The 17,809-nt window shown below is 34.3% G+C and overlaps 1 protein-coding gene across 11 annotated transcripts in view; it reads left to right on the forward strand.

Annotated features, from left to right (window-relative positions):
• The window catches only part of PTBP2 (polypyrimidine tract binding protein 2), an 89,451-nt gene that overhangs the window by 23,897 nt on the left and 47,745 nt on the right, over positions 1-17,809 (forward strand). For all 11 annotated transcript variants that reach the window (XM_035252228.3, XM_035252217.3, XM_035252218.3 and 8 more), the window contains exon 3: positions 2,907-2,982. In XM_035252228.3, the coding sequence (XP_035108119.1) occupies positions 2,907-2,982 (76 nt within the window). The remainder of the gene's footprint in view (positions 1-2,906; positions 2,983-17,809) is intronic.

A 17,809-nucleotide genomic window follows, 5' to 3' on the forward strand; every position in this document is an offset into this window, starting at 1 on the left:
CTTGAAATAGTCATTGGTATTACACAGGAAAAAAAGTTTCTGTGGCCAGATTTAATAAGAGACATCAATGCTCATCTGAACATTTGATTTCTTTTAGTTGAATCTAAGATTGACATTCTTAGGTGAATTAAAAATTTTAAAGAGCATGTATTCTTTAGTAGATATTTTGATTCTAAGTACCACTAATTTGATTTGCTTCAGCAGTCATTAATGTAGAGCGGTCATTAATCACTACCATTGATCATTTATTTCATATACAGTCTAAGTTAAATGACCAGGCTGAAATAGTTGAAGTGAAATTATTCTATCAGTTAATGTGGTAATGTTAACATATATCAGTAGTGCTGAATCACTTCTTTTGGGCATAATAGTGGTAAGCTTTTTGCTCATTGGAAAGACAGGCGTAATTGCTTTTTTAAAATAAAAATGTAATTTGTAAAAATACTCCAGTAATTTTTGTAAAATCTCAAAATTGCAAATAATTTGACATTATTCTCAGTAATGAAGACTGTTAAATCTGCTCTCAACAGCAGGTATGAAATCATGTGAGGAAGAAAAAAGGTTATAAATATAAACTTAAAAAAAAGTGGAAAGACTTTTCCATGCAAAAAGATGCATTGCAGGAAGGAGGAAGAGTGTCATGCACAGCACACCACAAGTCAGAATTAGAGACTTTCTTTTGTATTTGAGTAGACCCAAGATTCCCCACCAATCATCTCTTCCAGAATTACCTGTGATCCACTGTAATCGCAAGTTTTACGGTGGGATACTGTAGATGTATGGAAGGATTTCACAAATAGTTAAACATATAAAGAATAAGCTGATAACTGATAATACATTTGAAAAGAGGTCAGGTATACTTTTGAAAACTTGGAGAGTTAAAGTGATTTTGTGAAATAAGGAGAATACAAGGCATTGGCAGTATTTTAAGGGACTAGGAATTTTGTTCAGGTGAGTAAAACATCAAGGACCGCTTCAGTGTTGTTTTTGTTTGTTTTTTACTTTCAGAATATCTGATCTGGACTTCTGTGAATTTATGGAAGGGCTGGCTTTATTTCTGTATCCTGTGGTGGGGGGCCTACTTGGATTTTATATATGGAGTAACTTGACCTTCAGTTTGTTTTTTATTTAAGAACAAATTTAACAGTGGTTAATAAGAGCATTAATTCCTTTACTTAGTCAAATATATGTGGGGACATTGTATTTGGTTGACGCTTGGGAATATTATAGTGAGCAGTACTAATGTGGGCCATGCACTTTGCCTGGTAATCACTGTTCATGTATTATCATATTTAATCCTGTGGGCTGTGATGTAGATGTTATCCCTGTCTTACAAATGAAGAACTTTAGGCTTAGAAAGATTAAGTACAGTTACCTAACTGATAAGTGGAAGCTGAGCTACAGAGCACCCTTTCTTAATACTATATTGTCTGCTTGTCATGAAAACATGAAGAAAGCTAGGAAACATTTCCTTTTGTTGATATGGAGCCAGTAATATATATCAGTAGTTCTTAAACTTTAGCATGCATCAGAAACACTTTAGGTTTTTTTTTTAAATCTGGGGTTTTAGACCATACACTCTTTCTTATTCAGTAGGTCTGGGATTAGACCTAAGAACACATATTGTCAGTAGGTTTCCAGATCTGATCTTTGGATTAGGGACCACACTTTGGAATCACTAAAGTATACGATTAGATCTTAGGGACTACACTATGAGAATCACTAGAGTATACAGTTCTGCTCATCATGTCCTTATAAAACTATACCATTCCAAATCTTCCATATTTTGGTTAGAAATTGGTTAATAAATTAGACTTGGTGTAAATATAGTATTAATATGGCTTGAAACTATGGTTGTATTTTTCTTTTTTTTTTTTCCCTCTGTGCATTTGGTGCTAATAAGTAGAAAGCTCTTAAAATATTGAGGAGAGATGACCTATGAATATCTGTTTACTGTTCTCATACTTGTAATACAATTTATTCATTATGAGTTTAAATATAAATTAGCATAAAGCTTATGGTTAATTTGGATTTTCTGGACTTTCTGAAATGTTTTGATAATTCATTATCTCCTTTGCAGATTTTTGTCATTTTGATGGTTGCATTTAACTTTTTTGTATTGATTGGGTGTTTAAATCAGCCAGTATTGATTGAACCTATTTTAAATACTAATACCCATGTATGTAAATATACATAACAAAGGCAAAACGGTTGATTTTAGCTAGTTTAAATACTAGTCTATTTGTTCATATTTTTGTAAATACATAGATTATTAAAACAGCTAAAATGTCACTGACCAGTATGAACAACTGTGAGGTTCCCAAACAGATGAATGTATAACCTTTCTCTAAAGAATTTTAAGACATGACCTTAATTTTGCAAAAAAAAATTTTCTCATTCCATAGATTTTTGCCTTTGCTTTCAACGTTCTAGCCACTGAAGTATATACCTGTTTAATTTTAATAATGATGATATGTTGATATCTAACTCACCAGAATGAAGTTCTGATTTTCTAAAGACCTGAGTTATCTGGGTGAATAAAGGGCCATTGGGATGGAGGATTTATAGAATATTGCTGAGAAAGTCTAGCTAGTATGGCTTTGGTTAGTTTGTAAAAAATTGAGATAGCTTTCCAAAGCTTTTATTTATAGAATCTAATCAGTTTTTCTCTGTATTGTCTCTTGGACTTAGATTAAAATGAAGGGAAAGGAACACTGTTGCTTTTGTGAGAATGGGAGAGGGATACATGGGAGAGTAGAAGGATGAAGTTAATTTTTTATTATAAAGATTGAAATTTTTATCCATTCCCAGTAGTGTAACATTTGACATTTGTTTAAGTGAAAGGCTTTAGGTTAATACTTTGAAATTTAAAGATGTCTTACGCTAATTTGTTTTTGTTTTTATAGAGAGGATCTGACGAACTACTCTCAGGCAGTGTTCTCAGTAGTCCAAACTCTAATATGAGCAGCATGGTAGTTACAGGTAAGTATTACTCTCTTAGCAGTCTGTCATTTGCCATTTTAGGGAGCAAAACGTTAAATCTCTAATTTAACTCTGTTTTACCAGAAGAGCCTTTCTTTTTAAATGCTGTGTTGAATCATTTTAGAGTAAATTTTACTAGAGTATATATGAGCTGAGTGAAAAAAAAACCTTACGTTGGTGACTTCGATGAACAAGTTACTCTTGAGTTTGATTGCTTTTCATTTTTGAATCACAAATATATAATTCTTTCTCATGTTATAGTCCCCTCAAGTGCCCCTCTGTTATTTTTAGTTTTTTGTTCGTGTGTCATAGAATGTTTTTACTTTAAGTATTTGTTTATACCACAAACCCTTAAACCCAAGTTTTTGGTAAAAACCGAAGAATTCAGTGATATAGTTGAAAACTCATTTTTTTGCTGAAACAATATGTTAATTCTTTGAATTGATCCTTTTATGTTGTCTACCTGCATATTTAAGATGATTTGTTTAATCTTCAAAGTTAGAGTTTTTAAAAATTGTATATGCCTGAAATAATGTTGGTTGGTTGTAGTATCACTAAACAAATATAGACCAAATTTTAGACCTTAGTTTTATGGCTGATGGACCGATTTTTTTTTCTGAGTATTTTGTTTTGTTTTGTTTGAACTTACGTGTTCTCATCTGAATGGAACAAATTTTGAATCTGAGTATTATTACGATCGAAGGAATTTACCTCACAACTCAACATCTTACATTATTTACCTGAAACCAAAGTTTCTTTTTCTGTATTTTAACTTTGAATTATTTGCTTGAGGAACAAATTTATTTTGCATTAAAAGCTTCGTTAAAGACTAGAAGACATTTTGATTTCCCTTAGGTATCCGCGCTTATGTATACATACATCTTGACACAAACACACACACACATCTCTTGACAGTTCAGTTAACTAAAAATTATGAGGACTTAACAGATATAGTCATGATGTGAAGATAAATTTGTCAGTAGGTCATCATCACTGATTTTCCTATGTAATAATTACAAAGCAAAATCACTGGGCTAAGATTTTGATAGTCACAGTACCGTGTACACCTAATTGAATGAATAGGCGTTAAGTGTGTAACTGGTTTGTCAGTTTCTCTTTTTGTTTGTTTTTCCAATGCATATTATTATTGATAATGGAAATGTTTTCCAAATTAATATTTAGGGCTAATGACAGAGTAGAAGCAGCCTTGACCCCTTTTTCAGTCTCCTCCCAAAACCAAAAACTATGTAACTGAATAAAGTATGTGGAACAACTGTTGTTTGGAAGTGATGAGCAGATAGTATAAGATCATCCTTGAGGGAAGGGTAATGCCTGAGCTAAGTATAAACTCTCTGGCATTTTGCCTTGGACTACTTTACTGCTGTAAACCACAAGAAGTGGAGAACCCAGAGTATACAGGTCTCACTGAGCTGAAGAGACCAAGACTGGGAATCAGAGCTGTTCAATCATTTGGAATTTGTGGGGAAGTCTTGAAAAAAATAAAGCTGTCTAGGGCTTTAGGAATATAGCAGGGGGCAGAATTCAGTGTGGTCATTCACTTCATTCAGAGTTTTGGTTGGTGACTGGGTTATATGTGTGCAGGTCTATCAGAAATTGTCTGCTCTGGGTCTAAATGGTGATTCCGTAAGTTGCATAGTACTCTGCAACATTGGAGTTCTGAGAAGTCAGAATGCAGACATCTTGCAGGGTACTTCAGATGCTCCCTTTAGACTACAGGAAGCCCAGGCCTGAATAGATACAGGATCACACCCTGTGGGAAGTGCCGTCTATAAGACTAAGATAAAAACCAAAAACCTAACCCAGTAGGAAGTGAAGGATTCACCAGTTAATCTAATTTAGTTGCCTTCCAAAACAAAACAACACCCTCAAGGAAGACAGCATGATATAATTTTCCTGCAACTGTCTTCCATAATATCTAGCATAGCATCAAAAATTACAAGCGATGTGAAGAAGCAGGAAAGTAAAACATTAACCATAAAGAAACATTTAATAGGAACAGATTCCAAAATGACCTAGAGTTAGAAGTGGCAGACAAGGACGATAAGTATTTTAAGCTGTAAAGGAAAAGATTGAAATAATGAGTGATGGAGGAGTGTGTTTAAGCGATAAAAATCTATAAATAAAGCATGTAGATATATTCTAATTAAAAATAATATTTGAAATGGTTGGGACAAATTCACTGGTTGGAACTAATAGCAGATTGGAGACAGTAGAAGAAATGTTAGTGAATTTGAATGTAGATGAATACAGTGATTAAATCTGCCAGAGAGGAGAAAATACACCTCATGGACAATGAAGCAGTCTGACATGTAATTTGAGTTTCAGAGTGAGAATGTGGGGAAAAAGGCATGTATCTCTTTGAGGTAGTAATGACAGAACTTCTACAATTTGAATAAAATATATCAATTTGCAGTCTTAAGAAGCTTAGGTAAACTCCCCATGTAGGCTAAATGAAAAGAACCATACTTAGACACACAGTCAAAATACTGAAAACTAGCAGTGAAGAGCAAATCTAAACAGCTAGGAAAAAGACATCTAACAGGAGACCAATACCTTGTACAAAAGGAAAAAAAGCAAATTTCTTTAGACTGAATGGGATGACATTAGATAACTTGGATCTGCAGGAGATGAGGAGGAGTACTGGGAATGGTAAATATATGTATACATTTTAAAAAGGCTCTGTCTTTTCCTCTCAATTTCTTTGAAGACTGTATAAATGACAACTTTGTATTACAGGGTTTAGTATGTAAATGGATGTTTATATGACAACAATTAGTACAAAGTGAAGATAAATGGAATTTTTCAGTGGTAAGGTTCTTATATTTTACATAAAGTGTTACAGTGTTAACGCTAACATAAAAATATTCTGATGTTAAGGTTGCATATCAAAATTCTAAGTGTAATCACATTTAAAAAGATTTAGAGAAGTATAGCTAAAAGCCAATAGAGGAAGAATTGAAGCATTTACTACCTGTTTTCAAGAATTGCTGCAAAGCTACAGTAATTAAAAATAGCATCAGATTGACATAAAGATAAATAGGTCAGTGAGACAGAGCAGAGAGTTCAGAAATTAACTCACACAACTGTGGATGACTGATTTTTGACAAAAGTGCAAAGTCAGTTCAGTGGAGAAAGAGTAGACTTCCACAAAGGGTGCTGTAGCAGTTGGATCTATCCATATGCAAAAAGTGATTTTGGATCTTTATCTCACACTACATATGAAAATTAACTCCAAATGGATCGTGGCTTAAATGTAAAACCAAATATTATAAAACCTCTAGAAGAAAACATAGTAGAAAATCTTTGTGACCTTGGATTAAGCAGAAATGTATTTGATATGATCCTAAAAGCATAATCTATTAAGAAAATGGATTTTGACATCAGAATTAAAAACTTCTGCCCTTTGAACCAAACTGTTGAGGAAGTTAAAAGACAAGACGTAGACTGGCAGAGCATCATAACAAAACGTAGAGCTCATACAGGACTTCTATTAGAACATTAAAAAGTTTAATATATGTAAACTGAACAGTAAGGCAACAAACAACTCAATTGGCTAAAATATTTTGAACAGGTCACGAAAGGTATACAGATGGCAAATAAGCACATGAAAAAGATGATCAGCATCATTAGTCATTAGGGAAATGAAAATTAAAACTATAGTGAGATAACATTACAAACCTATTAATAGTGACTAAAATTAAAGAGTGTCAACTTGGAAAGCATGAGTAGGGAAGAATGTGGAAGAATCGTAATATTCACAATACTGTTGATGGGAATGTAAAATCATAGAACTACTTTGGGAAACAATTTGGCAGTTTCTCCATGATCCAGGTTATTTGTCTCCTAAGCATTTATTTACCCAAGAGAAATGAAGCATCTTTCATTAAAAAAACTCTCATGTTAATGTTGCTAGTCATATTATTTGTAATCACCAAATCTGAAACAAACATTCATCAACAGATGAACTAATAAATCGATTCCTGTTTCTATTAGGAAGTAAAAACAGGAATCATATGCTTTTCCATGCAGTGGAATACAACAACAGCCATATAGATTGAACTGTTGTTAGACACAACAGCAAGAATGAATCTCCAAACAATTATGTTGTGTAAAAGATGGGAGAAACAAAGAATACGTTCTGCATAATTCCATTTTTGTAAAACTCTGGGAAGTGCAAACTAATCTAAAGCAAATTTGTGGTTCCTAGGAGTTTAAGAGTGGGAAAGAGACACAAGAAAACTTGGGGGTGATGGACATACATATTATTGTGATGGTGGTTTTATGGATATATATGTATATCAAAATTTGTCAAATTTTATACTCTAAATACATGTCCACATATTAGAATGGCCGAACTTTGGAACATTGATAACAGCAAATACTGGGAAGGATGTGGAGCAACAGGAACTCTCACTTATTGCTGGCAGGAATGCAGAGTGGTATAGCCACTTTGGAAGACAATATGGCAGTTTCTTAGAAAACTAAATATAGTTTTATCATATGATACAGCAGTTGTGCTCCTTGGTATTTACCTAAAGGAGTTGAAAATTTAGTCTGAGCAGAAAGCGTCACATGGATGTTCATACCACCTTTCTTTGTAATTGCCAGAACTTCAGAGCAACCAAGAAGTCCTTTAGTAGGTGAATGACCAACTAAACTGTGGATATATCCAGAAATGAAAATTATCTCTCAAGCCATGGAGAACCTTCAGTGCATATTACTAAGTGAAACAAGCCACTCTGAAAATTCTACATGGCATGTGATTCCAACTCTATGACATTCTGGAAAAAGCAAAATTGTGGCAACAATAAAAATCAGTGGTTGCTAGGGTTTGGGGGTCGGGGGAGGGATGAATTGGTGGAGTACAGAGGACTTTTAGGGCAATGAAAATATTCTGCATAATACTATAATGATGGATGCATGTCATGCATTTGTCCAAACCTATAGAATGTAAGTTACTTGGAGTGAACTCCAAAATAACCTACAGACTTTGATTATATCAGTGTAGGTACATCAGTTGTAACAAATGTGCCATCTGGTGGGAGATATTGATAAAGGGGAAGCTATCTGTGGGCAGGAGGCAGGAAGTCTTTCTGCTTTCCTCTCCATTTTGCTGTGTACCTAAACTTACTCTGAAAAATGTCTTTGAAAATTTACTCATGTGCTTGCATTGCATTTCTTTTGGATATTACTGGTCTAAGTAGTACAATTAAAAGACAAAGATAGGCAGACTGGTTTAAAAAGTAAGGCCTAACGACACCATCTATACAAGGGTTGGTTGAAATACAAAGGTGCAGATTGAAAGTAAAAACATGGAAAATGATATTCTGTGCAAACAGCACAAGAAAGTTATATGATTATATTACTAGACAGAGAAAAATTTAAGACAGGAAGTATTACCAGATATAAAAAAGCATATTTCATAATGCTCAAGGGTCAATTTATCAGAAAACATTGCTTAATTTATATGCCAATAATAACAGAAATTAAAGTATATTAAGAAAAACATCACAGAACTAAGTAGAGAAACAGAAATCTACAATCATAGCTAGATTGTTTTGGAACATAATTTATAGTAATTGATAGGAAAGTTAGTCTTATCCCCCAAATAAGAAGGTACATAATTTGAAAAATGCTATCATGTGGGCTTAACTCACATTAATGAAACTGTACCCAGTAACTGTCAAATTCAAGTGTACATAGATTATTCACAATGATAGACCATATATTGGATTATAAAATACCTTAATAAATTTAAAGTGATTGACAGTTTATATAGTATCTGACCATAGTGGAATTAAATTAGGAAAAAAAATAGACATCTAGGAAAATACCAACTATTTAGAAATTACACAATTGTGAACAATACATGGATTATAGAAGTATTACAATAAGGATATATTTTTGAATAAAAGAAATTATATCAAAATTTGTTGGATATAACCCAAGGGTGTGTATGGGGAAAAGTATGTCTTCGAATACCTATATTACAAAAAAAGGTTTAAAACTTCCTATAAGACTGACCAAGAAAAAAGACATAAATTACTGATAATGGGAATCAAAGTAGAGATAATGACTTTCAAAGAAAGTGGAAATATATGGAGTATAATAGTATAACGTAAATAATATAAAGTGAAGATAGTGCTTTCAATAAAAGTGGAGCTATAGAGAATATAATAGGAAAATAAGGCAATGTTACAAATGTTGTTAAGGCTAACAAATTCAGCAACTTAGATTCTAAGTTTCTTTACAAATGCAGTTTACCAAAACTTAATCTGATTAGCTGTATAGTACTGTACTGTACAAATTGGAATTTATAATTAAAAGATTAGGCATAGGTGGTTTCACTATTGAACTTTATGAAACTAAGAAAATAATAGCTGTCTTTGAAAATGGAGGAGGGAATACTACCCTGTTCACTTTATGAAGCCACTGTAACTGACAGTAAAACCTAACAAGGATAATATATTAAAGATTTCAGACTAGTATTTCTCATTACCTAATGCAAATATTCTTAAAGAAAATGTTGGTAAATCACCTCCAGCAGTATATGAGAGACTTACCTTAACTGAGACTTATCGCAGGATTGTAAGATTTTTTTAACATTTGGAAATGAACTCAATGTAATTTGTCACAATGTTAGAATGAAGGAGGAAAAACATCTCTCAGAAAACTAGTAAGAGAAGGTCCTTTTACAAAGTAAATAAGGGGTATCTACTAAGAGCCTACAACAAATTTCATACTTACTGGGGACATAGTGAATGTTTCCTTTTTTTTCCCAATCTTTTTTTTTTATTTATTGAACTCGTTCTGGGGTACATGTACAGAACATGCAGGTTTGATATATAAGTATACACATGCCATAGTGGTTGGCTGCATCCTTCACCTCATCATCTGCATTAGGTATTTCTCCTAATGCTATCCCTCCCCAAGCCCTTGCCCCTGACAGGCCCTGGTGTGTGATGTTCCCCTCCATGTGCCTATGTATTCTCATTGTTCGACATCCACCTATGAGTGAGAACATGTGGTGTTCACTTTATGTTCTTGTGTTAGTTTGCTGAGAATGATGGTTTCCACCGTCCATCCCTGCAAAGGACATGAACTCACCCTTTTTTTCATGGCTACATAGTATTCCATGGTATATCTGTCCCACATTTTCTTTATCCCGTCTATCATTGATGGGCATTTGGGTTGGTTCCATGTCTTTGCTATTGTGAACAGTGCTGCAATAAACATATGTGTGCATGTGTCTTTATAATAGAATGATTTATAATTCTTTTGGTATATATCCAGTAATGGTATTTCTGGGTCAAATGGTATTTCTAGTTCTAGATCCTTGAGGAATTGCCACACTACCTTCCACAATGGTTGAACTAATTTACACTCCCACCAAGAGTGTAAAAGCGTTGCTAGTTCTCACAGAACCAAATCATGAGTGAACTCCCATTCACAATTGCTACAAAGAGAATTAAATACGTAGCAATGCAACTTACAAGGGATGTGAAGGACCTTTTCAAAGAGAACTACAAGCTACTGCACCAATTTCAATCTTTCTAAATGGTGAGTGGAGTAAATTTCACGGCACATCATGCTCATGTCTGCTTTAAAGAGATGTACTGGGAAAAAATCAAATACTTTAACCCTTGATTTTTCCAAGGAAAGGACAAGTGATATGAATGGTAGTAGAATGACCCAGCAATCCCATTACTGGGTATATACCCAAAGGACTATAAATCGTTCTACTGTAAGGACACATGCACACAAATGTTCATTGCAGCACTGTTTACAATAGCAAAGACCTGGAACCAACCCAGATACCCATCGATGATAGACTGGACTGGGAAAATGTGGCACATATACACCATGGAATATTATGCAGCTATCAAAAATGATGAGTTGGTGTCCTTTGTAGGGACATGGATGAATCTGGAGAACATCATTCTCAGCAAACTGACACAAGAACAGAAAATGAAATACCACATATTCTTACTCATAGGTGGGTGATGAACAATGAGAACATATGGATACAGGGAAGGGAGCACTACACACGGGGGTCTGTTGGGGGGAATAGGGGAGGGACAGCGGGTGGGGGGAGCTGGGGAGGGATAGCATGGGGAGAAATGCCAGATGTGGGTGAAGGGGAGGAAGGCAGCAAAACACACTGCCATGTGTGTACCTATGCAACTATCTTGCATGTTCTGCACATGTACCCCAAAACCTAAAATGCAATTAAAAAGAAATAATAATAATTTTAAAAAAAGGAAATTACAGGAAGTTTAGGAGCTGTGTGCATGAAATGCAGATGAAAATAAATTTATATTTCTTATTACATATCAAAACAAAAAAGACAGCTCATTCCGTCAAAATAGAAAAGAAGTGCTTTAACTTAAGAAGAATGTTTCCTTTTTAAAAACAGAAAGAAGCAAGGATGTCTGTTTTCAGTTTCCCCCCCTAGCTTTCTGCTTACACTAAGGCAGGTGAAAGGCATAAAGATTGGGAAGGAAGAAAGAAAACTCGTATTCACCATTCAACATGATTTTTAAAATAGAATACCTAAAGTAATCTACAACAGATTTGATAGAACTAAGAAGTGAATTTAGAATAATTATAGGATATAAGTTCAATATACAAATAATAGTCTCCTTATACTAAAAGCAAATTCTTGGAAAATGAAATTTTTAAAAATTCATTTGTAAAAGTATCAGAAAAAATATCAGGAAAAAATATTTTAGCAAAAGATGTGTAAGACATCTGCACCAATATGAAACACTGCTAAGAGAAGTTTAAAAAAACTTTAATAAATGAATACATAGACCGTGTTCATGAATTAGAAGGCTCAATATGTTAACATGCCAGTTCTCCCTAAATTGGAATGGCATTGAATCTATAAATTCGTTAAGTCTAACAGACTTTTAAATTGAAATTGAGAGTAGTTTCTAAAATATATGTGGAAATGAAAAGGAGCTAGAATAAAACTATTTTGAAAAAGTAAATTGTGCCACTGTTTTTAAGATGTACCACAAACCTGTAGTTAATCAAAACAATTTAGTACTAGCATAGTTAGTGACATAGCTAAGGAATAAACTCATGTGTTTAAAGATGTCTTGGTCACTCATTGAGGAAAGAGAAGGCTTTTCAACAACCATGCTAGAATAGCTGAATATACATACAGAAAAGCAAAAGAAACTCAACCCTACATTACTCCTTATAGAACACTGGGATTAATTATATTAAAAAGTTACCTAAAAACTAATATATAGAGCTTTTAGGAAAAATCCTAGGATATACTTGCAATTTTGGGATAAATGAAGATTTCTTAAAACATAAAGATAACTCATCTTAAAGGTATAGATAAACTTGACTCCATCAAAATGGGAAATTTCTGCTTAATCAAAAGACATTGTTAAGACAATGAAAAGGCAAGGTACAGACTTGGAGAATATAATATTTACATATCAATACTTATATGTGACGGTATTAGTCCATTTTCAGGCTGCTGATAAAGACATACCTGAGACTGGGCAATTTACAAAAGAAAGAGATTTAGTGGATTTACGGTTTCATGTGAAGCCTCAGAATAATGGTGGAAGGCAAGGAGGAACAAGTCACATCTTACATGGATGGCAGCAGGCAAAGAGAAGAGAACTTTTGTAGGGAAACTCTGCTCTTTAAAACCATCAGATATTGTGAGACTTACTTCACTATCATGAGAACAGCATGGGAAAGACCAACCTTCATGATTGGGTTACTTCCCACCAGGTCTCTCACACAACACTTGGAAATTGAGGAGGAGATTTGGATGGGGACACAGCCAAACCATATCAATGACAAAGGGCTTGTATTCCAAAGGACTCGTAAGGGATTCTTCCAATCACTATATATATAAACAACCCAATTTTTTTAAGTGGCAAAAGAAGTGACGTTATAAGAATGGGTAACAAGCACATGAAAAGATACATTAGTCATCAGGTGATCACAAGTCAAAACCATTATGAGGTAGAATTTATACCAACTAGAATGGCTAAACTAAAATAGATTGGCAACACTGAATGTTGATGAAGATGTGGAACGGTCATTCATTACTGCTGAGTATATAACATAGTCGGGAAAATAGTTTTTCTTTTTTTTAAAATTTTTTTATGTTTTTGATAATGGAGTCTTGCTCTCTTGCCAGGCTGGCATGCAGTGGTGCAATCTCGACTCACTGCAACATCTGCCTCCCAGGTTCAAGTGATTCTCCTGCCTAACCCACCCAGGTAGCTGGGACTACAGGTGCACGCCACCATACCCAGCTAATTTTTGTATTTTTAGTAGAGATGGGGTTTCTCCATGTTGGCCAGGATGGTCTTGATCTCTTGACCTTATGATCCCCCCCACCTTAGCCTCCCAAAGTGCTGGGATTTACAGGCATGAGCCACCACGCCTGGCCAAGTGTGCCATTTTCTTAAGGAGTTAAACCTACTTTATGATCCATAAATTCTACTTTTAGTTTTTTACCCAGTAAAAGCATGTTTGCTGTAAAACTTGTATGTGTATCAAAAACTTCACTGATAATGGTCCCAAACTTGAAAAAAACCAAAGTTTATCAAGAGGAAAATGGATAAATTGTGGTATAATCATACAGTGTATTACTACTTCTAACAAAAGAATGGTTAGTAATACATTCAAAAACTTGGGTGAATATTAAACATTATGTGAAGCAGAAGAAATCAGACAGACCTGAAAGAGTAGGTAGTGTGATTCCATTTCTTGAAAGGTTAAGAGCAGATCATTACTTTTTTGTTTGGAAACCAGAATGTTGCATAACAGAAAGGTGATACAGTGGCATTTTCTGATGTGGCGGAAACTTCCTACTTTAATAAACTAAGTTGCAAAACACATCCAAAATTTTTTGGAAACAGTATGAGAACTCTGAATTATAACAGTAGTTGTGTCTTGCTGTAATGCGAAATACGAGATTGGGAATGACTAAAGGTGAGTCTTTGTAGGCAGGGGTCTAGATACGGGATTTGGGGTGTGTGTGTGTGTGTGTGTGTGTGTGTGTGTGTGTGTGTCTTAGACTTTACCAGGTTTGCATTTTAGAATTTTGTTCCAATTTTATTTCAGAGGCAGGATCAGTATTGTATAGAGGGGAGAATAGTTAAAAAACATTACAGTAGTTTATTCCAAAGATATCAAGGTCCTCAATTTTAGGATCTTGGAAGGAGAATATGCAGGAAATTATATATGTCAAGAAATGAGATGTTTTGAGTTATTTGGAATAAGACACATTTGGAAGAATATTGAGAGTTTTGTCTTAGAATCACTGGGTTGGTGGAAGGATGATGCCATTAACAAAGGGGGGAAGTAGGAGAAGGAGACTTGTTTTTGGTGGAAAGAAAGAATAATTTGCTACTGTTCTATTTTTTTTTAACCTTGCTTTAGGGATGATATATAATGTACTTCATGACCAAATAATCAATCTAATCTTTTTGTAGTGGTGGCATAAAATTCTTTAAAGCCTTGTTTTAACATAAGAAGTCAGTTTATTTAACCTTTGTGTACAGAGGAAATATTAAGTTATAAGATTTTTTTTTTCTGACAAAGATGAAAGTCTGCACGTATTCTAAGAGACACCAATTTGAATACTGTTGCTTCTAAGAGCACATAGCGGAAAAGACCTTTAAAAACTGGTGATTATATTTGCCTGGAAAAATACTCCATGTAATTCAGGTGACTCAAAAGGACTTTGGTAGACAGTGTTACAAGGACACTTTTTATGATTATCAGATATAGTACAGGATTTCATTTTTATGTTCCAGCTTCCAGCTTTATCTAAAATATTTCTTCTAATAGGTTTTACTGTAGAATTGTTTCCAAAAGCATCTGTCTCAGCAGTTGTTCCCTTATCTGTGCAGACTTTTCTTTCTCTGTGCCTATTGAATAGGTGCTTTAAAAATTAATTTTATAGATGAGAAAAATTCATGTTATTAGAAACAATCTCAGGTAAATAAATGTCTAATTAATATAGTAAGGACATTTTCTAATAAATTGGTTTCTTCAGGAGATATAAAAGTGAACTATTTCAAAAATACAACTATTCCCAGGTAGCATTAGAATTTGATTTTGTTAAATTTATAACTATTTAGCAGTGAGTAGGAGGCTTGACAATTGTAAGGTATAGTCTCTTTAATTTTTTTTTAGTGATTTTGTTGTAGCCATGGAAATGGAATATCCCTTTAGGTATACATATTTCTGCCAGTGCTGACTGTTACTCTGTAATAGCAGGACTTAAAAAAAATTATTGCTAAAAATGACATTTTGCTCTACTGGAAAGCATTTAAACCATTCCATAGAGTCTGGAACATTTTACTTAGAACTCTTTTAAGATTTTCATTTTAACTTTTATAGACTTACATTTTTGCAGTGATGTCATTTTGTTTTGATACAGTGTTTTGAGAGTATTCCAGTAGATTATTTCAGAGTTTTAAGATTTGTGAGCATTTTAACAACTTGACCTTGCATATAAAGGTAGTGAGAACCTTCTCTAGCTGCTTTCTGTGTTTTTCCAGCTCGTGCCTAGTATACTTTTGGCAACTAGGCCACACAACTACTTACAAATACAAGAGTTAATAGTTACCTTTTACCGAAACCTAGTGAGGCTTTTTGTGTGGTGGCTGTTGCAGTTAGCAATCAGCAGAAAAACAGAAGTACCACCAATCTGCATCTACTTGCTTTTTTTCCTCTCGTTAAATCTTCTTTGGAATTTGTTTCTCATATAGGAAAGAGTAGCAGCATTCATTGTTTTTCTTAGCTTAGAGTTTTTTTGTTTTTCTAAAGCTAGAAAGCATTGCTTTGCCTTTGTCTAAAACTGCTTAGAATTAAAACTGTGTTGTCAGTTTCATATTTGACAGAATTAGGAAAACTTTTATAATTGTATGAGTCTCTGAAAGACTTGGAGAATGAAGATGTACTTAAGTTTTGTCACTAGTTTTTGTTGGACTGAAGTATAAGGTTTTGCAACATTGTCTTTTATATTGGTACACAGTTGAAAGTATGGTGAATGAGTAGGACGAAGATAATTTACAAATTATATGAAAAAGTATGCCAGGTGCGGTGGCTCACGCCTGTATTTCAACACTTTGGGAGGCTGAGGCAGGCAAATCACTTGAGGCCAGGAGTTCGAGACCAGTCTGGCCAACATGATAAACCTGTGTCTACTAAAAATTAAAAAATTAGCTGGGTGTAGTGGTGCGCACCTGTAATCCCAGCTACTTGGGCTGCTGTGGCACAAGAATCACCTAAACCCGGGAAGTGGAGGTTGTAGTGAAGCAAGATCCTGCCACTACACTCCAGCAAGACTGTCTCAGATAGATAGATAGATAGATAGATAGATAGATAGATAGATAGATAGATAGATAATTGTGAAACCCAGGTGCTAGAGTGTTTATAATTTAATAAGTAAAGATAGGTAGAGCATTGGAACAAAAGTAGCATGGGAAACTAACAATTTTGGGGAATAAGTAAGTAATCAGGATTCAAAGCAAGTATCAAATGAGTCAGGGGAAATGAGAAAAGTAGAAGTGGAAATTTTTAGGGGTGCTATTAGAACAGAGAAATTCAGTGAGGAAGTGAGGTTTCACAGTTCCTTGTTGACTGATAGATGTGGTGATTTAACAGATTACCCACGATCTTGGCGACACCCATTTATGTAAAAATTGCAGATAAAAGCTAGTGGAGAACAAAGGTCAGTAGGAGAAAAGTGATGTGCTGATCAGAGGCGAAGATGCTGGCTTTAGAATTGAGGTAGGAAACCGATTTTGAGTTTGGAAAAGAAGTGTTCAAGTAGAAAGCATTTTAAAATGGTTTATTTTATTTCCTTTGAATCTGAGTACCTTGAACATCTTCCCTTAGCAGAGGCTTTAAAAGAGTTGAGTAATATATGGAAAATGGTATGCTTAAAGATTTCTACATTCATATGCAATGAACAAAATTTATATGCATAAATAAAAGCATTACCTCATGCCTTAATTGAACGTAAACATTTGAATTATTACTAGTTTTACACACCCAAACAAAAGTTCTAGGTTTACTGTAGGAACGGAAGGAAAGATCTCTTTCATTCCCTCAGTAAACCTTTCCCATTCAGGATCATGGGAAGATGATGAATCATAGAACTATAGCACAAGCAGAATTGTTCTAATATTTCATAAGCTGTGAACCACACATTTTTGGTCCCCTTTTCGGTGTTGATAGAGTGTTTTTGTGTTTGAAAATAGGCTTTGTTGTATTTTTTTTTTGAGACGGAGTTTCGCTCTTGTTACCCAGGCTGAAGTGCAATGGCGCGATCTCGGCTCACCGCAACCTCCGCCTCCTGGGTTCAGGCTTGAGCCACCGCGCCCGGCCGGCTTTGTTGTATTATTAATGGAGTCGCCATTCGCAGTTTCACATTCTCATAGTATCGTTTATTTAAAATGAAGACTTTTATAGTATTTTGCACTAAATATGAGACACTAAAATATGAACACTTAGTATCACCCTCTTGAAGCTATTAGCTAACTAAGGAAGTGGCAGGTAGTGTAAATGTTAATAGATTAACTATATAACTGGCTTGGTTTTTGTGAGTAAAGGACAGATCTTTTTAGGCAATCTGTATGTAATGTAAAGTTTGTATTTTAGATCCTTCTATAGTGTAGTTGTTAAAGAGCACAGACTGTGGAAAACCACACTCCCTGAATTTAATCCTTTCTCTACTACTTCCTATATGTACTACTTAGTAACTAATCTTGGACATTTAACTAATTTTTACCTGTAAATGGGGTTGATA

This window comes from Callithrix jacchus, chromosome 7, assembly GCF_049354715.1.
Source record: "Callithrix jacchus isolate 240 chromosome 7, calJac240_pri, whole genome shotgun sequence".
Lineage (NCBI taxonomy): Eukaryota > Metazoa > Chordata > Mammalia > Primates > Cebidae > Callithrix > Callithrix jacchus.